Source organism: Oncorhynchus gorbuscha, linkage group LG19 (assembly GCF_021184085.1).
Source record: "Oncorhynchus gorbuscha isolate QuinsamMale2020 ecotype Even-year linkage group LG19, OgorEven_v1.0, whole genome shotgun sequence".
In the NCBI taxonomy this organism is placed as follows: domain Eukaryota; kingdom Metazoa; phylum Chordata; class Actinopteri; order Salmoniformes; family Salmonidae; genus Oncorhynchus; species Oncorhynchus gorbuscha.
The window spans coordinates 50,118,181-50,142,464 of NC_060191.1; the positions used below are offsets into that span (position 1 = coordinate 50,118,181).

Below are 24,284 nucleotides of genomic sequence, written 5' to 3' on the forward strand. Positions count from 1 at the left end.
CACATCAGGCTGTGATTGGGAGTCCCATAGTGCGGCGCACAATGGGCCCAGGTTTGGCCAGGGTAGGCCGTCATTGTAAATAAGAGTTTGTTCTTAACTGACTTGCCTAGTTAAATAAAGGTTCAATTAAATACATTTAAATTGACCAGAGATATGGCCCCTGGTCAGAAGTACAGTAGTACACTATGTAGGGAATATGTACCATTTGAAATGTAACTACCCTCTCTAGTTTCCACATCTAGTAAACAATCTGCAGTGGGAAGTGGATGTTAGGTAATAACATATTTTGGATTTGATTCTGACTTCCACCCATTGATTCCCGGCACTTTTATGAGGTGTCTCTCATCTCATGAGATCTCATAAATGTGATGATCTCTACAGATTGATTTACAACCAGTCAAGCAGTTTGTTGTTCTTATCTTCCCACTCAGGTACATACTACTGATTTTAACGTCCGTAGTTTCGGTGTGCACACTACACCTTCAGATAGTGCATTCCTGGACATTGACATCCATCCATCCAGGTACACACACACAAACACCCCCAGTGATAGCACACAACTCAAAACAAAATATGTCACCCAGCAGGTCAAATATGTCACCCAGCAGGTCCAGGTAGTGTGAGAGAGAGTGCACATTTCAGTTCAGCAAGGTCAACAAACAGTGTAAACAGACATTGATTACAATGATTTTTAGATCAGCATGTGGTGTTGGAAGATGTACCTGAGAATAAGCAGAAAATGTGCTGCTTCAAATGAGGGCTGTGATGTGTAACCAGCGCATTACAGACCTGACAAGGCCTTGTCAGTGAGTCTACAATATGTTTGTTGTGGCCTGCATTAGAGCAGAGGCGGAAGCAGAAGGGACAGGAGCAAAGCTTGCCAGCTGCCTGCTTATCTCAGCCAAAGGGAAGGCGCTCCATAATTACATGCCGTCTAGACACTGTTATCTACAGCCCTACCTGGTAGAGAGATAATATGGGAATTAACACTCACTCACACACACACAACAGTATTTATGATGACAATGTCTAATTTAGTAAAATGATATGAAGGAGCATTCAATAATAGCCTACAACAAAAAGCCTTTGTGTAACCACAAATAGCCCTAGACTCAGGCTCAAGGAAAACAGAAGAAGCGCTAGTTTGCGACTCTACGTCTTACAGGAACAAGCTCACTGGCCAAGTACACGCACTGTCGTGGATGCAAGGTCCGATCACTTCTGACACCAGTGTAATGAAACAGGCAGGGAGCAGGTCACAAACACTTGACCTTCTAGCCCGAGGTCTGGCGCTAGAGCGGTAGAGTCGATTTCCGCGCGTATAAACCCAGGGTCGTTACAATACTTTGTGATGTTTAATTTCTCTTCCTGTCAAACTTAAATCACGGAAAGTGTAACAGAATAACTTTACGTCCGTCCCCTCGCCCATACCCGGGCGCGAACCAGGGACCCTCTGCACACATCAACAACAGTCACCCACGAAGCATCGTTACCCATCGCTCCACAAAAGCCGCAGCCCTTGCAGAGCAAGGGGAACTACTACTTCAAGGTCTCAGAGCAAGTGACGTAACCGATTGATAACGCTATTTAGCGCGCACCGCTAACTAAGCTAGCCGTTTCACATCCGTTACACTCACCCCCCTTTTGACCTTCCTCCTTTTTCCGCAGCAACCAGTAATCCGGGTCACGGCACCAATGTAACAGAATAACTTTACGTCCGTCCCCTCGCCCATACCCGGGCGCGAACCAGGGACCCTCTGCACACATCAACAACAGTCACCCATGAAGCATCGTTACCCATCGCTCCACAAAAGCCCTTGCAGAGCAAGGGGAACTACTACTTCAAGGTCTCAGAGCAAGTGACGTAACTGATTGAAACGGTATTTAGCGCGCACCGCTAACTAAGCTAGCCGTTTCACATCCGTTACAAAAGCATGCACATTGGTTCAGGCGCGCCCATCTTTAATTAAATGTCCCGCGCTCATAGAATTCGAATTATGCGGTCATTGTATTTCTATCGCTGCCCTAATCAATATTGTACAATACTAGTACATGACGAGTGCAAAGCTACTGTGTTGTCTTTTTAGTCATAACTAACTGTGATGTGTAATGTTATTTGCCCATTATATAAATGGTCAAATTCTAGTTCTAATGCCCACATGCATGAATGCATTCGTATTTATTACCCCATCTTTCTGGGGTCCAGCAAAATTAAGGCAGTTTATACAATTTTAAAAACTTTACAATACATTCACAGATTTCACATTACTTAGAAATTTTCAATAACATCTGCCAAACACATGTGACAAATACAATTTGATTTGATTTAGCATCCATATCAGTAGCAATAATGTACAAGAGCATACAAGCAAGTAGGTCCACTGTAAGGGGATAGCCTACACCAAAACACACTTTCCCAACTCTTCACCACGCTACTCATTCTCCACCTTCCCGTGTCATGTGTGACAGGATAGTGCACCTGTGTTGCCCGCGCAGTGACAGGGTCTTTGTGATCCTGAAGGAGATCACAGTAGAGTAGATGTTCAGTGATGAACGCCTCAACGCCCAGAACGAGTGCCAGGTGCTAAAGCTGCTCAACCACCCCAACATCATAGAGTACTATGAGAACTTCCTGGAGGACATGGCTCTGATGATCGCTATGGAATATGCACCAGGTACTGTCACATTACCCCCCCCCCCATTAGGTACATAGCTCACTGATCTCATGAAAGTCTGACACCTATGCTGTAACATAGGGTGTCATATTTTTTGCTTGTCAGATGTTCCCCATGAGGTCTCATCAGATGTCAGTCCGTGTTATAAAGCTTCAGAAGATATATGATAAAGGGCACTGCATTATGTTATAAAACTCGGTGGCCTGAGAGCATGATCTATTCTACTGTAACTATTATTTCCCTGGTTTCTTACTGTAGGTGGAGCCCTAGCCGACTACATTCAGAATCACTGTAACTCCTTGCTGGATGAGGACGTCATCCTGTAGTTCTTAGTCCAGATCTTGCTGGCCCTGTACCATGTGCACAACAAATCCATCCTACACCGCAAGCTGAAGACCCAGAACATTCTGCTTGACAAGCATCAAATGATTGTCAAAATAGGCGACTTTGGAATATCCAAAATCCTTGTCAGCAAGAGCAAAGCCTACACTGTGAGTGGACATGATCTAGTATTGGTCACCTGACTACATAGTAACAGCAAAATGCTTACGCTGATGATAAGCATAGTCATAGGCAGCACTGAGTTTATCCTTTGTTTTATTTCCATTCAGGTGGTGGGGGTCCCATGCTGCATCTCTCCGGAGCTGTGTGATGGAAAGCCCTATAATCAGAAGAGTGATATCTGGGTCCTGGACTGTGTTCTATATGAGCTAGCAAGCCTCGAGAGCCTTTGAGACTGCTGTACACATTTCTTTCAAATGCACTTCGTACATTGCCATTACAAGTTCAGAAACTGTCCTTGCACAGGATCCAAAAGATCCAAAAATAGCATTGAAGTGAATCATATCTCACATTAGTTTTTGAAGCACGTATCTGTCCATCTCCATGTAAAATGTATTTAATTTGTTGGATGATGCATAAAGCTTACTGGTCCAAAAGTAAACTCATAAAGAAATCAAGGCATTAGTATTGTTTTAATATTTAATTCCTCTCCTTGGTCTTACTCACTCTTCCTTCTTTTACAGAACCTACCTGCCCTAGTGTTGAAGATCATGAGTGGTACCTTTGCCCCCATCTCAGACTGGTACAGTCCAGAACTCAGGAAGTTCATAATGAACATGCTCAACCTGGACCCATCCAAACACCCACAGCTCAATGAGATCATGGCCCACCCTGTTTGCATCAAACCCCTGCTCAACCGCTTCACTGATATAGGCAACGTCAAAATGTGCAGGTAGGGAATGCCACAAAAGTCTATCCCAAATGGCACACTATTCCCTATACAGTTCACTATATAGGGAATAGGATGCCATTTTGGACACATACAAAGCCTCTAGCTTCTAGTCACCAGACTCATCGTAAGAAAACAACTATTTATCTCATGTATACATACATTACCATTGATGGAAGTGTATGTATATAATATTCAAATACATTTTGATTTCTGGTCCATAATTGAGAAACCACTGCCCACCGTGCAGTCAGGAGGTCATGGTAAACCGGGAGGGCGAATGACCGGTACAAGGTCATTCAGAGGTCAGTGACATTCCTGCCACATCTATGACTGAACCGGTTCTGTAATAATTAACACCCTTTAGTATAATGTTTTGTCCTGTACTAGATGGACAGATGGGAACAGGAAAATTGCACTCCCTCCTGCTGTCATCAGTGTACACATGGGGCAGTGGCATCCCTGCGTCTGCCCATGCTCAACACAGAGGTGCTGTAGGTGGCCCTGGGACGCACACAGAAGATGGGCGTCACCAAGTCAGGCTGACTTATCACCTAGGAGGTCAGATTGGATTTCTTGATCAACATTTCCCTTCTCTGTCTGAATTAGCCTTGTCAACCTAGGTTTCATAGATAAATATTGCCCGTAACCATCTAAGCTACTAGCTGCCACTTTAATACCCTCAGATTATGCATTAGAATGGTTACAAGATGAAGGATTTGTTTTTAACGATATGAGAGTGTTATCTGGATAGTCTTTAGTATCAGCAGTATTCACACATTTCCTAACCACATCCTAATGGTACGGTGCCAGGTGATGTCAGTAGGAATTGGTGAGCCCACTCTGCCTGGTGCAGTAGAACAGATGCAGCTGCAGTTCAGCTCTCGCTTCCTGGAGGGACAGTCTGGAGTCACCATCAAGTCTGTGTCCTGTGGGGATCTCTTCACCACCTGTATGACAGGTACAGGCCATAATAGCATCTCAACTGGCACCCTATTCCCTATATAGTGCACTAATTTTGACCAGGGTCAATAGGGCACTGGTCAAAAGTAGTGCACTAAGGGCCCATAGGGCTCTGGTCAAAGTAGTGCACTATATAGGGAATATGGTGCCATTTGGGATGTACACCATCGCTTATTGTTTCCTGCTGGGGGGCACAGCATCTGTGTCAGGTCAGCCTCAGTAGGGGAGCTTCACTATAGGAAATCAATATTTATTCACTGTGTGTTTTTGCTACTGCACACAGACACTGCAGTATATAGTACTATCATAAAGCACTGGAGCAGCATTGGAATGTAAACTGCACTTGGAAGTGTGGATGTAATCACCTCTTTTACAGAACATTCATCAGTGTTTGTCCTCCCCTACAGAATGTAATCTCCACACTGCTGACCTGGCGTTTAGTAGGTATATTCTCTCTAACTGGGATAAACCGTTCGTCACAGTCATAGTCTTGAGTGAGCTGTCATTAGTCCAATACCAAAAGCAGATAACACAGGATTAAAGTCCCAGCTCTATTTCCTGCTCACGTATCACCATTTATCACTGTGGTGGAGCAGATTAGTATTCCCTTGTTAGGGATTAAAACACACACTGTGCTATAGCCACACCCATCAGCTCATCGTACCTATAATCTCCTCTTTTTATTTTCAATTTGCAGAACGAGGTGTTATTATGACGTTTTGAAGCGGAAGCAATGGCTGTCTCGGACATGGAGAATTTTAATGATGTAACACAGGTAAATGTCTATGATTTTGAGGTTTGTTATAAACGTTGTCAGTCGTTCTGGGGGAAAGCTTGATATTATTTCTCTATATGTATGTATGCCCAGCCCAAGATCGTGGAGGCCTTACTCGGATACGAGCTGGTCCAGGTGTCATGTGATGCTTCCCATGTGCTTGCTGTGACCAATGACAGAGAAATATTATTCTGGGGAAGAGGTGACAATGGTAAATGAGTAAGTTTATTTTGGGGGTCGTCAATCACTCTCTGTCTTCTTTGATTATGTCAGCAGTGGCTGTGGGAGAGCTTGTCATTCTAACAGAATGTTTTGCTTTCTGCACCCTCATGTTCCCTATCTGTTCTGTTCCCCTCTGTGGCAGGTCGCCTGGGGCTGGGCATCCAGGACTCCCACAACTCTCCCCAGCAGGTGTGTGTGCCAGGGGAGTTTGAGGCCCACAGAGTGCTGTGTGGAGTGGATTGCTCCATGGATATCAGCACCCATAACAGCATTCTGGCCTGTGGCAGCATCGGGTGAAAGTTACCTTCTCTTATAGGCTACTTAGTAGAATATTTGAGTTCCAATTAATCAGTAAGCAAAAATCCTCTAGTAGGATCAAGATATGAGCTACAATGCATGTAACAAACTAGTCCACATTTAAAATCAATTCCCTCTTCTGAACAGATGCTTGTTTTATAGCCTAAATATTGTGCATTCATTAGGATAAACATTCCCCTGGAATGTAGTAACAACAAAATGAACGTATTCAGTCATTGCATGAAAGTGCTGTGAAATTGTACTGGCATTCCACAGAGGTTACTATTAATTCGATCAATCATTTTCATTAACAACTCACTAAAGAGCAGCGCTCACGTTAAAGGTGAAACATGCCCTTTATTTCCATTGTACCACCCTGCTTGCTTAAGCACTGACATAGCTCTTCATTGACATGCTTTTTGTGTTAAACTAATGCATAGGTTTATAGAGGTGGTGGATGCCATTTTCTTCTGGGCCAATATCCAGTGAGGCAGCATTCTCTTACAGTGACAAACACTCTCTCTGATAGTTAACCCATCTACCAGAAATCCTCATGGGCAGGAAACAGGGTTCTATTAGAGCGAGGGTTAGGAGAATGAGCACAGTGATATCTGATCTGGGTTCAAATACTATTTGAAATCATTTCAAATACTGGATCTGTGCTTAATTGAGTTTGCGTGGTTTAATGGACCAATATAATATTCTCAAAACTGCTGTATATAACTATAATATTCTAAAATCTGTCACTACAGACAGGTTAAAGCTTACAGTCATAGTATTTGAAAGATTTCAGATAGTATTTGAATCCAGGCCTGAGTGCTATAGCAGGGCATAGTGTGATGCTGAGTGGAGACAGCACTGCCCAGATACCTGTGGTTTACCTACTTCCTGCCCTCCCTAACTCTCTTACTCACTCTACTCCGTACTGAATATTTTCTCTGCCTTGAACACAGAACAAGAAACTCCCCCTCAACGAATTCTTACAGAACATGACACAGCATTTCCTCCTTACACTTTTGTAGTGTGAAATTGTAGAAAACACATTTCAGCTGATAAGGTCAACTCGATCTAGTTTACTTTTAAGATATCAATGTTTCCCTTTTGATACGATTCAAACATTATTTTTAATTAATTGACCAGAATAGTAGATTGATGTTTTCTTCTAAGGCTGTGTTTACACAGGCAGTCCACTTCTGTTAGTTTTCCAATAATTGGGTTTGGACCAATCAGATCAGATCTTTTGCATGCCAATAATTGAGCAAAAGATCAGAATTTGGCTCCCCATTATCATTTACATTTAAGCCTATAAATGTGTTGCCATGAAAACAATGTGCTTGGTTAGGTTCAACAACCTGCGGTTGGATAAGATCAAAGCTGCAAAGGGGCCAGACCCCTGTGACCAGATTGAAGAAGTCCACACGTTCAGTCTTGTCCAATCAGCACCGCTGAACGTGGACAAGGTTGTTTACATTTATATTGGAACAGCCCACTCTGTTGCTGTCAGAGGTTAAATTATATTGTGTCTCCACCTGACACGTCACCATGCAGTTCCTTAACCCATTGTAATTAGAAACCCAAAGTTCCTATAAGCTGCAAGGACGTGACATCCCCCCCCCCCCCCCCCCGTGTCATGCCTAAATAGTAAAACATCTAGATGTATTGTAATATATAGTATTATCTACTATAGGATGCTTGTGCTTCTATGTGTCTTTTGACAATACAAAATAACAATCTTCTTCACACATTTAATTCCCCTGTTCTGTTTGTCCAGAGGAGGGTCAGTGTTTCACATTTGGTAGTAACCAGCATGGTCAGTTGGGCTGTAGCTCCCGTCGGACCAGTCGTGTGCCCTTCCTGGGCCTACAGGGCATCACCATGGCAGCCTGTGGGAAAGCCTTCACTCTAGCCATTGGATCAGGTGTGTAGGGGGCATTAGCAATCAGGGAATATGCTTTAAGCGGACATTTTCAATTTATATAAAGTATTGGAGAAATGTGATGTCCTCAGTAAACTTTGGATGTTAGATAACGCACTTTATTAGAAGAGCTAATTGAACACTGTACCAATCGGTTTCTGTGCTTTCAGCAAATGCTTTAACATATGTGTATTCGACATTTTCCAAAGGGTAGAAAGTTGTGGAGAATGCATGTCAGAATGTGTCAATGATCAGCATGACCTCCCATAGGGAGATTGCAGGCACAGTCACCTCATTGTTTAGGGCGGTCTTTGTTCAGCTCTGCTCTCCCAGGGATAGAGCCATTATGCTGGCATGGCAGGAGCAGGGAGGAGAAGAGAGGGCAGGTAAGACGAGGGAGAAGAGAGGGCTGTCTGTTAAGGATTGTGCAGATTCATGAATCCTGGGGTGTGCGCTGAAGAACGTAACTATTCTCTTCACTCTATCTTGATGTAGAAGGGGAGGAGTATATCTGGAGAAAGGGGGCCCATGGCCGCCTCGGAAGAAAAGAGGTGGATTCTGGGACACCGAAAGCAGTGCAGCTCGACGAGAGCCACCCGTTCACTGTGACGGTGGCCTGTTGTCATGGCAACAGTCTGCTGGCAGTGAAACATAATATTTTTCCTATTACCTTTTTGTTAAACAAAAGTATGTGAAATTGCCAGTAGCACATACTGTTTGTGTTGAAATCAAACAGAAGTCAAAGGTGAAACTTGAGACAATCTCCCTTAGATGATGCTGACAGAGATCCATGTTTTTTTCCCTTGTAGAACAGAAGGTCTGAAAGAGCCTATTTGTTAATAGCTTGATAATTAGCTAACCCCACCATGCAGATTTTCCTGTAGCTTTCTCACAGTCAGTTAATTCGAAAGTGACCACCAAGCCCAATGTTTGGCTTTTTGTGTCTCCATCGCCTCAGGGTCTGTAGTAAAAGAGGCTCATTAACGTGGATGAGGCAATCAGTTGTGCCTTGCTCTCCACAAGCAATAAAATGAACAACAGGGGCCTGCCTCCCTGTCATGCTTAGCTCGTTAGGCATTGAGGAGATGAGCTGGGGTTAGCTATGTTTATAAACCTGAATGTAACAAACCAGTGTCTCTGATAATAGGCATCCTCTGCCATCTCCACAAAACCAGGCAGAGGGTTGGTTAGGTTGAATGTCTGTATCCATTTACACCAGTAATCATTTACTCACATTTCACTATTTACTATACATAGTGCACATTTATAGTTATTGATTTCAGTTTGCTTGCATGCAGTGTATGGATCTTCATGTAATGTGAATATTTCCCCAACCTCAACAAGAGAATGTATTATCCAACCTGTGAAAATAAGGAAAAGCAAACAAGCTAGCAATTCCTCTGCTTTAAAACAATCATGGTTTCGCAAATGGCACCCTATTCCCTTTGTAGTGCACTAATCACTAGTACTGCACTATATAGGGAATAGGGTGCCAAATGGGACACACCCAATATCTATTAAAATGCAACCCTGCCATTGAAAATATATACAGATTTAGGAAAGATTAAATTGATCATAAAATCTGATCCGTATATAAGAGAGACGTCTCTAATTTTTGGAAGAGACCCAAGTTCCAGTCCTGTTCCAGTGTAACTCGGACCTGGCTGCTTACCATGTGGTAGTGACCTGAAACGCCAACACAGTAGCCAGAGTGCCCTCACACAGGTCATTTCACCCACATTTAACTTCCATGGCTTTTGTTATTTTATCAGTATATGAGTAGTACATTAGTCCAGATACAGTATGACTAAATGCATGGTAGACAATGGCAGTGTGTGGGCATTCAAAACATTCTTGTGCCACCACACCTACTGCATTGTGAAGTAACCAAGAAGAAATGTGGGTGTATTTATATATAAAATACAAGAGGGAAATCATTCAATACCTGTCCTGAAACCTTTTACAAGACTCAGACCCCTTATTGCATGCAACTGTACACATGCATGCATTGGGTAAGATGGTATATTCTTGTCTGTCATTAGTGCTAATATAAGTGATACGTTGATGGCTTCTCTGTTTCCTCTTCTTTTTCTCAGCTTTGCTTGAGGAGCCCGTCCCCAGATGATACAGCTCTGTTAACCATTCCACCACCGTCCAGCCCCTCGCTAGCTGTCAGGAGAGAAACAGTGGCACATGGTGAAGGACTACTAGCCTCTCCTGAATAACCTCTTCCAGTGGCCTGTCCTTTACTCAGCCTTTAGAGGATCCCTGCACATCTTAAATAGTTTCAGTTGCTCTGTCTCAAGTCAGTTTGTATTAACTTTTAATGTTGTTTTTCATATAGTATTGTGTAAATGTTGGTACCTTATTAATGGCACAATTTATGGAACAAATGCAAATCATTCCATTTTAGAAGCTAAACTCAGCAAAAAAAGAAATGTCCCTTTTTCAGGACCCTGTCTTTCAAAGATAATTCGTAAAAATCCAAATAACTTCACAGATCTTCATTGTAAAGGTTTTTAACACTGTTTCCCATGCTTGTTCAGTGAACCATGAACAATTAATGAACATGCACCTGTGGAACGGTCATTAAGACACTAACAGTTTACAGACGGTAGGTCACAGTTATGAAAACTTAGGACAGTAAAGAGGCCTTTCTACTGACTCTAAAAAACAACAAATGAAAGATGCCCAGGGTCCCTGCTCATTTGCGTGAACGTGCCTTAGGCATGCTTTAAGGAGGCATGAGGACTGCAGATGTGGCCAGGGCAATAAATTGCAATGTCCGTACTGTGAGACGCCTAAGACAGCGCTACAGGGAGACAGGACAGACAGTTGACCGTCCTTGCAGTGGCAGACCACGTGTAATAACACCTGCACAGGATGGGTACATCCGAAAATGACACCTGCGGGACAGGTACAGGATGGCAGTAACAACTGCCGGAGTTACACCAGGAAGGCACAATCCCTCCATCTTGGGGGAATGTCCTACAAGCCCTTAGTCGAGACGCTTTTTTGCTGAGTTTATTTAGCTTCCTAAGCTTGTGTAGCTAATATAATGCTCTACCAAAAGTATTGGAGTGAGATTGCAGGAGGAGGTCATTGGGGAGCTGTCGTGCAGTAAGGTTTTGTCTCCTCTCACTAGTGAGGTTAGCATGATACAACACACAGTCCCAGGATGTCTAACTGGTTTGGTAGCTTTATTTACCCAGTATTTAGTTAGACAAAACAATGTTTAGGACTGCCACTACAGTGTGAGCCTACTAACTGACTCGTCAGTCAAATGAAGCAAACAAGTACGACACTTTAAATCTTGAGCACATTATCAGTGGCTCTCATTGTGCTTTTAGGATTAGTCCTCATCAATTGGATTAGTAACTTTTGTTTTCATCTACAATGACACGTGGTTTGTTTCATGTCATAGTAAGGTACTTTTACACAACACATGAACAGTGAATGTTTCTTTAAGGCTGACTAAAGGAGGCCACTGCTATAGTAAATGCAATTCAAGACACATGGATCTTTCAATCCTCAAGTGTTCATAGATTGTTTAAGATTTTTGATGTGGAAGGGTCACTAACAAAGCATGGCACAGGTATAAGAGACACATTAAGAGTCAATCTTGTCTCTTCAGCTGTGTGTGTCATAGGCACGAGTCCGTTTGATATGATGTGCTTAATTATAACACTGGCTTCATCCCGAAGGGCACCCTATTCTCTACATAGTGCACTACTTATGAACGGAGCCATATAGGCCCTGGTCAAAAATAGTGCACTATATAGGGAAAAGGGTGCGATCACTGGCTTGATCTTACATTGGAAAGCCTCCAAACAGGCTGAGATGGTGAGTAAACTGTAGTGCAAAAAAAGGTGGGTCACTGTCTAGTATAGAGATATTTACATGGTTATTAACGTCACGCCAGGGTAAGCCTACACAAAACACAGTCCTGATTTTAAGTGTTTCTAAAATCCCATATGGGAAAAATGAATGCTGGAAAAACGATTGCAACCATTTCCCTGTTTGACCGCTAGGTTGTATGGGTATTATGATTCATACTGTGGTACTATATTGTTGACAGGGTCTATGATTTAGTAATACTACAAGGCTTGTAGCGGATTTTCGCCAGTTATTTGAAGAAAGAGTATGTGCCTGTGTGATGATGTAATCCTGAAGCAACAAGGTTGGTAATGACAACCTATGGCTATTGAATATTTGTAAATGGACACAATTGTAAAGGTTTTAAAGACAAGTTATTGTCCTGTCTTTCGAAACCACTTCCGACAATTATCGAAGTCAATGTTTCATATTGATGATCATATTTATCTGCAACCATGAATATCAGGCTCTTCTTTTTCAGTTTCACCACCAGAGGGCAGTTTTTCCTAATTAGTTATTAATGTGTCTACCTAGGGTCAATTCATCAATACATGTCATGTTTTCTGTGCAGACTTTAGGATGTCAAAACATTTCACTTTGTGATTGAACATTAGATACTATATCTGTACCCTTTTTTAAGTGAACATGCTCCTTTTCAAGCTATTTTATTAAAGTCACCATTTGCAGGTGAAAGCATACATTATGTCCATTCATTTTTAGATTATCATTCATTTAATAAAAAAGAGAGTTGAATTAAATAGCTGACAAATAAATCAAATCAAGGGAGGAGATATCATTGACACATAGCATAGAAAAGCAGATAGGCAATGTTGAGTTCACTTTCGACTCCTCCCGCAAGAAAAATAGTAGGCGGGGGTATGTACCTAAACAGATGGGATGAGAGCATTGTCTTTAATCTGTCACTGTTACCTCTGCATAGAGACATGCGGACGATGTTCCTGCATTTATAGACCCAGATGAATATTGTCAGAAGAAGACTTCGCCAGGTTTTGATGCAATAACGTTTATACTTTCGAGGATTCCCTTTGTTTCCATGCACTCGGTCACCCGGTTGCTGGAGAGACAGCGGAGCTGAATCGGTCAATAATTTCGTCTCGCAAACCGATCTGTCGCTGGCTGGCGAAGGGGACATGAATATCTGAGAATCTCTCTGGTGACGGCCATCAGAAGAGAGACATCGGTGGCATCATACCACAAATCGCATAGGTGGACAGGACACAGGGGCGAAGGGACAGACATTAATCAGCAGTGTATTTCTACTCCTCCTGCAGCAATGCCGGGGTTTGATTACAAGTTTCTGGAGAAACCGAAGAGACGGTTTCAATGTCCCTTATGCAGTAAAGCCATGCGAGACCCTGTTCAAGTTTCTACGTGTGGCCACCGATTTTGTGACACCTGTCTACAAGAATTCTTAAGGTAAGCTGTTGGTCTGTGTCTGTGTTTCTGTATGTCTTTCTGCGTGTGTCTGTCTCGCTCTCTCTCTCTCTCTCTGAATGTATATGTGTGTGTGTGTGTTGTGTGTGTGTGTGTGTGTGTGTGTGTGTGTGTGTGTGTGTGTGTGTGTGTGTGTGTGTGTGTGTGTGTGTGTGTCATATTCCAGATTCAGAGCGATTAGCCTATTGGATTGTCATAATGATATTACATTGTAATGTGTTCTGTATACACAAAGCCTTAAGGGTAAGTCAACACCACTTCCTTTTACCTATAATATAGTTTCACCTGTGAGTGCAAAGGCCTTACAAAGGAAGGACACACCTACAGGATATGTTTACATATATACTTTCCAATTGAAACTGAACATTTATGATTGGTTCCTAGAGTGTGAGACAAGACATGTAGCCTATACACAGAGAGAGAGGTCTAAAAGCAAGTTTTTTCAGTGTTCTTTAAACCAGTGGTTTTGAAAGTCTATGTAAAACAAAATCATATATATATATATATATGTGTGTGCATTCGGAAAGTATTCTAACCCATTGACTGTTTTCACATTTTGTTACATTACAGCCTTATTCTAAAATGTATCAAATTATTTTTTCCCCCACATGAATCTACACACAATACCCTATAATGACAATGCAAAAACAGGTTTGTAGAAATTTTGGCAAATGTATTAAAAATAAAAACGGAAATATCACATTTACATAAGTATTCAGACCCTTTATTCAGTACTTTGTTGAAGCACCTTTGCCCGTGATTACAGCCTAGAGTCTTCTTGGGTAAAACGCTACAAGCTTGGTACACCTGTATTTGGGGAGTTTCTCCCATTCGTCTCTGCAGATAGTCTCAAGCTCTGTTAGTTTGGATGGGGAGTGTTGCTGCTCAGCTATTTTCAGGTCTCTCCAGAGATGTTTGATCGGGTTCAAGTTCTGGCTCTGGCTGGGCCACTCAAGGACATTTAGAGACTTGTCCCGAAGCCATTCCTGCGTTGTCTTGGCTGTGTGCTTATGGTTGTTGTCCTGTTGGAAGGAGAACCTTCACCCCAGTCTGAGGTCCTGAGCATTCTGGAGCAGGTTTTCATCAAGGATCTCTCTGTACTTTCCTCCGTTCATCTTTGCCTCGATCATAACTGGTCTCCCTGAAAAACATCCCCACAGCATGATGCTGCCACCACCACCATGCTTCCATGTATTGATGGTTCCAGGTTTCCTCGATGTGACGCTTGGTATTCAGGCCAAAGATTTCAATCTTGGTTTCATCTGACCAGAGAATCTTGTTTCTCATGGTCTGAGTCCATTAGGTGCCTTTTGGCAAACTCCAAGCAGGCTGTCATGTGCCTTTTACTGAGGAGTGGCTTCTGTCTGGCCACTCTACTATAAAGGCCTGATTGGTGGAGTGCAGCAGAGATGGTTGTCCTTTTGGAAGGTTCTCCTATCTCTACAGGAATGTCTTTCCTTACTGTATTTGAGCCAATCAGTTGAGTTGTTTCAAGGTAGGAAGATAGCCCTATTTGGTAAAAGACAAAGTCCATATTATGGTAAGAACAGCTCAGATACCCGCAAAACACCAGTCTCAACGTCAACAGTGAAGAGGTGACTCTGGGATATTGGCCTTCTAGGCAGAGTTCCTCTGTCCAGTGTCTGTGTTCTTTTGCCCATCTTTTCTTTTTATTGGCCAGTCTGAGATATGGCTTTTTCTTTGCAACTCTGCCTAGAAGGCCAGCATCTCGGAGTCGCCCCTTCACTGTTGACATTGAGACTGACGTTTCGCCTGTACTATTTAATGAAGCTGCGAGTTGAGGACTTGTGAGGAGTCTGTTTCTCAAACTAGACAGTCTAATGTACTTGTCCTCTTGCACAGTTGTGCACCGGGGCCTCCCAATCCCCTTTCTATTCTGGTTAGGGCCAGTTTGCGCTGTTCTGTGAAGGGAGTAGTACACAGCTTTGTATGAGATCTTCAGCTTCTTGGAAATTTCTCACATGAATAGCCTTCATTTCTCAGAACAAGAATAGACTGAGGAGTTTCAGAAGAAAGTACTTTGTTTCTGGCCATTTCGAGCCTGTAATCGAACCCACAAATGCTGATGCTCCAGATACTCAATGAGTCTAAAAGACGGTTTTATTGCTTCTTTAATCAGAACAACAGTTTTCAGCTGTGCTAACATAATTGCAAAAATGTTTTCTAATGATCAATTAGCCTTTTAAAATTATAAACTTGGATTAGCTAACACAATGTGCCATTGGAACACAAGAGTGATGGTTGCTGATAATGGGCCTCTGTTCGCCTATGTAGATATTCCATTAAAAATCAGTAGTTTCCAGCTGCAATAGTCATTTACAACATTAACAATGTCTACACTGTATTTCTGATCAATTTGATGTTATTTTAATGGACCAAAAATGTGCTTTTCTTTCAAAAACAAGGACATTTCTAAGTGAACCCAAACTTTTGAACGGTAGTGTGTGTATTTTTTATATATTTTTGGATATATATACACACTACCGTATATATACATAGACTTCGAGCGCCAGCTATTCTGAGGGAAACTTCGTAGGGAACCAGCTACTAGATGGTTCGATTAGTCTTATAAATACATATATTGGAACAGAAAATTAAGAGGACAGATTATTCTATGGGAATATATACAAGCATTTAAAACATTTAAGTGTTATTGAGTAAGTGTTATTGAGTAAATGTATTTATTGCTTCCTTCTAATTTTGATAAGAGATACAAATGTAATGAGTTTAAGGTTATTTGTTCATGTAAAAATCGAAATGTACAGATTTTAAGGTTGTCATTATATTTGAGGTGGGGTCACAATAAATGATTGCGGGAAAATAGTGGCGTATAAATGGGGAAAGAAATGGGGTCCCCATTGAAAAAGTTTGAATACACTGCCTTAAACCTTAAGGCAGTTCACCTACCCAGCCTATGGTATTGGAAATGTTTTTAACATATTTCAACATTCACTCCTTGGAAAGTTTCACCCATGTCAACATTATTCCTTTAGATTAGCCAAATGTAGCCAGCCGTTGGGGGTGTTCTTTATACATGCAAATCTCTCATGAAGTCAGTTGTTTTTCTTCATTACTGAATTCAAATTGGCCCAACTGGCAGTATTCTGGGAGCCACCAATGAGAACTCAAGCTCCAAAAGGCCACAAAACAGAAGAGAAAACAATTGCTTGCTTATATCATAATTTGGCCCAATGCAATTGTAATATTATACGTATATGTTTCAGATAATAAACTGTCAGAGATTCAGTGCTGTGATGAGGGAGAAATGTTTCAGACTTTGCTGCCATTCTAGCTGTAGTCCCCTACCATGACACATTATCAGGGACAGAGAGAGGGGAGAGGCACTTTGTCTGTTTATGGGTGTGAGTCTGCATGGAAATATGTCTGCGTGTATTTGTATTTGTCCACGTGTGTATGCTTGTTAATATCTGTGTGTTTTCACCCAGGCAGGCAGAGGGGATCCTGGCCTATCTTCCTTATCTTCTTGTCTGTCTTTTTGCCCTTAGGATGTATGCCTGCCTGACTGCGTTTCGGGTCAGGGGAGGGTGCAGGGTGGTAGAGGTGCTGGGTCCGGGGCAGTCAACAGTGGCGCTGCCTTGGATGAGGGGGGATTAGACAGATTCCTTTATTGGAATCAGGGAATCAGTGTGCTGAGAGATTGGCGGACCATTCACTCGGAGGTCACCAAATTCATATCTCTTTGTAATCATTTTATTTGTCACTTGCTTCATAAACAACCAGTGAAATGCTTACTTACAGGCCCTTCCCAACAATGCAGAGAGAAAAATAGAGAAATTGCACCCTATCCCCTATATAGTGCACTACTTTTGACCAGGGCCCCTTTATGGCTCTGGTCAGAAGTAATGCACTGCAGTATATAGGGCAGTGTATCCAAACCCTGGTCCTCGAGCACAACAGTACACCTTAGTGTTGTAGCCCTGGACAAACACACCTCATTCAGCTCATTGAGGGCCTGATGATTAGTTGACACGTTGAATCAGGTGTGCTTGTCCAGGGTTACAATAAAAATGTGTTCTATTGGGGGTACCCAAGGACCAGGGTTGGGAAACACTGGTAGGGTAGGGTGCTATTTGGGAGACATACAGTGTTTAATTTTGGCAACTATTTTAGATTTAGTTTTGAGCCACTTGAGGTTCTCATACCCCTTCACCCCTACCACATCCCTCCCAGCCCCCATTGAAAGATGGCTGGAATACTTGGGGGTCCTACTTCATGTATATTTAATTTGATTTCAATTAAACCCTCATGTAGTTGGTTATTGCAGGATGCAGGAAGCAGAGGTGGGTCTACCTGAACTTTGTGCTACGTCATCTTGGAACACAGCTTGTGTTATTGTTTGAGTAGACAATGGCTGGACATATTTCAGTTATGGCAGTTATGGTTCCCCTTTATGTTTTTGCATTTCACTTCATTGCCAGAGACAACCAGAATGGGATGTTTTTTTCACCGTATAGGTCTTATCTAGTTCTCTACACATATTTAGACTATCTTGGGCTACGTCCTAAATAGCACCCTGTTCTCTACATAGTGGAATACTTTTGACAAGAGACATTTGCACCCTGGTTGAAAGTAGTGCATTATGTAGGGAATGGGGTGCCATTTGGGATGCGTACCAGGTATGACTTGTCTCCCTCCCTCCCAGCTGCACACTGTGAACACGGCTGATGTTGACACTCTGTGTCAGTCAAATAAATAAGACTCCTAGTCGTAAGCACAGGTTTGCAGCTAGTTTGACCACTAGCAATGCCATGCTGCTTATTCATGGTGCTGTAGATATTATCATAGGACTTGAGCCATGTCTTGTCAAAAAGGAAATTCAACAAACAGATCAAGGCATTATTGCACTTTTTTATTTGATCATTTCTGGCACTAATATTGGCACCCTTGATAAAATGAGCAAAACAGGCTGTGAAAAAAAAAGTATGACTGCCTCATCTCTGTACCCCACAAATGATCTGTATAGTCCCTCAGTCGAGCAGTGAATTTTAAACACAAATTAAACCACAAAGACCAGGGAGATTTTCCAATGCCTCGCAAAGAAGGGCGCCAATTTGTAGATGGGTAAAAAAAAAATTAAAGCAGACAATGTTTATCTCTTTGAGCATGGTGAAGTTATTAGTTACACTTTGGATGGTGTATCAATACACTCAGTCACTACAAAGATACAGGCGTTCTTCCTAACTCAGTTGCCAGAGAGGAAAGAATCCGCTCAGGGATTTCACCATAAGGCCAATGCTGACTTCAAAACAGTTACAGAGTTTAATGGCTGTGATAGAACTGAGAATGGATCAACAACATTGTAGTTAATCAACAATACTAACCTAAATAACAGAGTGGAAAGAAGGAAGCCTGTACAGAATATAAATATACCAAAACATGCATCCTGTTTGCAACAAGGCACTAAAGTAATACTGCAAAAAAATGTGGCCCAAGCAATTCACTTTTTGTCCTGAATGCAAAGTGTTATGTTTGGGACAAATCCAATACAACACATTACCACTCTCCATATTTTCAAGGATATTGGTGGCGGCTGTATATCATGCTATGGGTATGCTTGTCATCGTTAAGGACTTGTGAGTTTTTCAGGCTAAGAAAGAAACGGATGAAGCTAAGCACAGGCAACATCCTAGATGGAAATCTGGTTCAGTCTGCTTGCCACCAGATACTGGGAGATTAATTTACCTTTCAGCAGGACAATAACCTAAAACCCAAGGCCAAATCTGCACTGGAGTTTCTTACCAAGAAGACAGTGAATGTTACTGAGTGGTCTAGTTACAGTTTGACTTAAATCTACTTAAAAAATATATGGCAAGACCTGAAAATGGTTGGCTAGCAATGATCAATAACCAATTTGACAGCGATTGAAGAATTTTGAAAAGAAGAATGGGCAAATGTTTCACAATTAGGTGTGGAAAGCTCTTCAAGACAAAGTATTGTCTCAGGGGTGTGAATACTTATGTACATGAGATATTTCTGAATTTCATTTTCAATAAATTTGCCAACATTTCTAAATGGGATATTATGTGTAGATGGGTAAAAAAATAAATCAATGAAATACATTTTGAAATCAGGCTTTTACACAACAAAATGTAGAATAAGGCAAGGAGTATGAATACTTTCTGAAGGCACTGTATATAAACATATTTTAATACATTTTTTTTTTTAACTAGGCGAGCCGGTTAAGAACAGATTCGTATTTACAATGACGGCCTACACCAGCCAAATGCTGACGCTGGGCCAATTGTGTGCCGCCCTATGTGTCTCCCAATCACGGCTGGTTGTGATACAGCCTGGATTCGAACCATGGTGTCTGTAGTGATGCCTCTAGCACTGAGATGCAGTGCCTTAGCCCGCTGCACCACTCGGGAGCCCACCTTAATAAGATGTCTGAAGGCAAAGCTCTCCAAATATACTGTATCAGGATGACCAGCTCGTATATAGAAAGAGAGAGACCGTTGAAGAGTAAGAGATCATTGGTGGTCCATGCCTTTTGCCTGCGGCTTTGTGTCTATCTCAGAGGCCTCCCTGTCTGTGTTCAGAGAATACAAATCCTTTACTCCCTGCATCCCACGCAATGACTCTTTTTAAAACACGAAGACGCACAGAATATAGATTTTTTTCAAGACAAAAAAAGACCAAGCCAGTGTTTTTGTAAAGTAGTGACGACTCGTGATCATAACAGACAAAGAGAGCACGATTCAACAGTCAGTTGCAGCTGCAGTATACTGTGAAGTGGGGACAACCAGACTATCAGGGAGAGCAATCATCTGCACCTATTTTGTGGATGCGTAGAGTGACTAATGTTACTACCAGTTATATTCAGAGTTAATGGGGAATTGATTGCACTATTTGTTCAGCTCAAGTTTTTATCGCTTTCCATTTCAATGTTGGTGACCTAGGATGCTTCCCAAATGGCACTTTATTCCCTACATAGTGCACTACTTTTGACCATAGCACTATGGGCTCTGGTCGAAAGTTGTGCCTATATAGAGAATAGGGTGGCATTTTGGACACCCACAATGTCAGTGACTTACAATGTCAGTGACATTATTGACTTGGTAAGCTTGCTAAACTGTAGCGCAGCCAAGAGAGGGGGGGGGGGCTCTTTTCAAAACACATTGTTTTCTCAGGTAGCCTAGCAAACATCACACTGTTATTCTGAATGGTATTTTGTCTTCTAAAACATTTCAGTGCCTCAGAGGTCTGTCCACAATGACTTTACTATTCATCTGTCGGGATCCTATTGGTCCAGCTGACAGGGGTTTAGGCTATTTAACAGCCACTTCACCCTTCCATCGATCTCACACAGAAATGAATCTAGTCAATTGATTAACACAGTAAAAAGCCACACGTAGCAGAGTTCACAGAGTGTGTTTCCATTTTTCCATTGGCTTAATTAGAACACTGTGCAAACTGAGGACACAGACAGTTGAGCACGCAGGGATTGCATAAAGGGCATTTGGGATCATTCTGAAGCAAGCACAAGTAAGCCTATACCAAAGCTCCCTGAGGTAATTTGTATACATTTTGAACACAGAGTGGATCCCCTCCCAGTGAGTCCCAGCTTTTGTGTTCAGTATGTGAAATCAGTCCAGGCTTGCCAGCCAGCTTTCACTTTGACACTGATAGCTCTGCCAGCGTCTCTGGGACCCACCGGGATTCACCACTCTTGTGTAACAGGCCATAAAAATAGTTTATTACTTTAGAGCATAAATCACCAAATTAACACTTCCACTTACTCAGAAGTATGAATGATCTATGGTTACATCTCAGCAGGTCTCTCCTTCATCTCTGTCCATGTTTAATCTCATCTTCAACCTTTCCTCACGGTATCCCTTGAAACAAGTGGCCTCCACACCCTCGCTTCAGGTTTAACGCTTTTCATATGCTATCGTACAATAACATTTCCCATTTCTCTGACAGACACACTACTTTTGAACTAACACAATATTTTTTTTTTGCTGAATTATGCCAAAATCTGTCATTCTGCCCCTGAGCAAGGCAGTTAACCCACTGTTCTCCGGGCGCCGACGACGTGGATGTCGATTAAGGTAGCCCCCACACCTCACTGATTCAGAGGGGCTGGGTTAAATGCGGAAGACACATTTCAGTTGAATACATTGTTGGACAACTGACTAGGTATCCCCCTTTCCCTTTGTGATGAAAAGACTTAGCTTGTCTGTCAGCGTGTTAGCATGTGATGCTAATGGGCTGTTTTCTCCGCCCATGGAGAGAGCGAGGGAGTGGAGGAATGTTTAAATACAACAGGCCAACAGGCAGAAGCCCCGGAGGCTCCCTGGCCCAGCCCTGATGTAGAGTCATGGGGTAGTAGAACGAGTACAGCCCTGAGGCTTATCACTTCTGCAATCAACTGTAAGTCACATGCCTGTATGTTTATCTTGGTATGCATCCCAAATGGCACCCTATTCCCTACTTTTGACCAGGGCCATAATGCTCTGATCAAAAGTAGTGTACTGTATAGGGAATAGGGTGTCATTTGGAACGCAGCCCTGGTTGCTAACGGCAAACCCCTTATCATAGGCCTTGGCAATTCGCTCAAAGCTCATTAGCAAAGGAGAATAAAAAACTTCTCCCCATGATATAGGGTAAGAGCGGCCTTACATGCCAAACCCATCCCATACATGGTGTGATACATGGAGTCATGTATCTTGGGTTAGTGTGTGTGTGAGCCAAGGCAGGGTCACACTTGCACAACTGTGTCATCTCTGTGGGAATACTACAGTGCTCCGGCCTAGCCTTGACTGGATCAGTGATTGGTTTATTCTGCCCCACAAATTCTTCCTGGATGTGTTTCCTCAACAATATGATAGCCTACTGTAACTTCTTCCTAGATAAGTCTCCCCAACACTATGTTAGCCTACTGTAACTTCTTCCTGGATGGGCCTCCACAACACTATGGTAGCCTACTGTAACTTCTTCCTAGATAAGCCTCTCCAACACTATGGTAGCCTACTGTAACTTCTTCCTAGATAAGTCTCCCCAACACTATGTTAGACTACTGTAACTTCTTCCTAGATAAGTCTCCCCAACACTATGTTAGCCTACTGTAACTTCTTCCTAGATAAGCCTCCCCAACACTATGGTAGCCTACTGTAACTTCTTCCTAGATAAGTCTCCCCAACAATATGTTAGCCTACTGTAACTTCTTCCTGGATGTGTTTCCTCAACAATATGATAGCCTACTGTAACTTCTTCCTAGATAAGCCTCCCCAACACTATGGTAGCCTACTGTAACTTCTTCCTAGATAAGCCTCCCCAACACTATGGTAGCCTACTGTAACTTCTTCCTAGATAAGCCTCCCCAACACTATGGTAGCCTACTGTAACTTCTTCCTAGATAAGCCACCCCAACACTATGGTAGCCTACTGTAACTTCTTCCTAGATAAGCCACCCCAACACTATGGTAGCCTACTGTAACTTCTTCCTAGATAAGCCTCCCCAACACTATGGTAGCCTACTGTAACTTCTTCCTAGATAAGCCTCCCCAACACTATGTTAGCCTACTGTAACTTCTGACTTCCTCTACTGTCCCGAGGCGCTTATGGTCTAATTGGTATGCCATTTTGGAACATGATGCCATTTGGTTAATTGCCATGGGGTTTATACATGTGATGATTAATCATCCCCACCGGCCAAGGAAGTATGAGTTTGAGTGTTATGAGAGGGAAGATGATTAATTTAACATTGGCAGCATAGTGTCCATGAGATGTGGTGATTGTGCTGTTTTACTGATGCAGGCTATAGGCCTACTCATCTATTCTCTCTGCTCCCTGACTTGTCTGTATGGCTTCTCAGTCTCCCACACATGTAATAACACTGAAGTCCATTTTGATGCAGCATCACCAGCAATCTCAGTGCCTCTGCAACCTCCAACTTCCTCTCTCCTTCCCCACATCCCTTCCACCGTCTGGGAAAGCGAGTGCACAAAAAGCTTATTGTGAATGAGGAAAGAGTTTGGAGGGAAGAAAATGGGGATGATTGATGTGGTCTGAGACAGTGGAGAGATAGAGGTCAGGCTCTCGTCAGCCAAGGGAATCTGGATGAGTGGTCTCCATTAAAGCCAGATGAATTGACTTCTGTCTATTGTGTGTGCAGTTTGATAGGGAAATGCAGAATAGAGGCACTTTTGGCCAGGGATTTAGCTAGTGTCTTTTAAAGGACTAAATGGGGTCCGGGAGCACTGGTGCCTTTCTCTGTGTGTAAGCCAGGCCTGCTCTGTCAGCTGGGCCATAGAAAAAGTGTGTGTGTGTGTGTGGGTTCAGCCGGACTAATAATGAATGGCTCAGTGAATGAGGATCTCTAGTTCCAAGCCCCACACCCATCCTCCAGTCTCTTCACATAGGCCTTCATAGAACCTCACAGGTGTCCAAAGACATTCATGTATGTATGGCACACAGGGATACAGAAGGGGATGCGGAAGGAATGTTTTTCTTTTGCTTCGTCTATTGCTGAGCAAAACATAGTTCACTGTGCTTCGTTGAAGGGGGTTTAGTTAGCGGAGTGGAAGCCCCCAGGCATCTGCTCTGGTCTACTCTGCTCTGCTCTGTTCTCTGGGTAGGTGGTGACGACCTCTCAAAGCTGAGTAGTGCTGTTCAGGCCAGCTGATGAACTGGGAATGATGAAGTTTAGAATCCTTCAAGAAACACTGAGGCAGTAGTAGCCCATACAAAGGAGTAGGGTGAAGTTGCTCCTAGACAGTGATCTTGGTTCAGTTTCCCCCACTAATGGTTCCGGTTAAGATTTACGGAGGGGAAGCTGATTATTAGACCTGTACCTAGAGGAAACTTCAACCCAGAGCTAGTACACAGAGG

The 24,284-nt window shown here is 42.6% G+C and overlaps 1 protein-coding gene and 1 pseudogene across 1 annotated transcript in view; both read left to right on the forward strand.

Annotated features, from left to right (window-relative positions):
- The first annotated feature begins 2,458 nt into the window (after positions 1 to 2,458).
- On the forward strand, positions 2,459 to 10,203 carry LOC124004927 (annotated as a pseudogene).
- A 2,625-nt stretch (positions 10,204 to 12,828) lies between these two features.
- The window catches only part of traf4a (tnf receptor-associated factor 4a), a 50,090-nt gene continuing 38,634 nt past the window's right edge, over positions 12,829 to 24,284 (forward strand). The window contains exon 1 of the mRNA XM_046315003.1: positions 12,829 to 13,391. Coding sequence (XP_046170959.1) covers positions 13,249 to 13,391 — 143 coding nt within the window. The 5' untranslated portion in view covers positions 12,829 to 13,248. The remainder of the gene's footprint in view (positions 13,392 to 24,284) is intronic.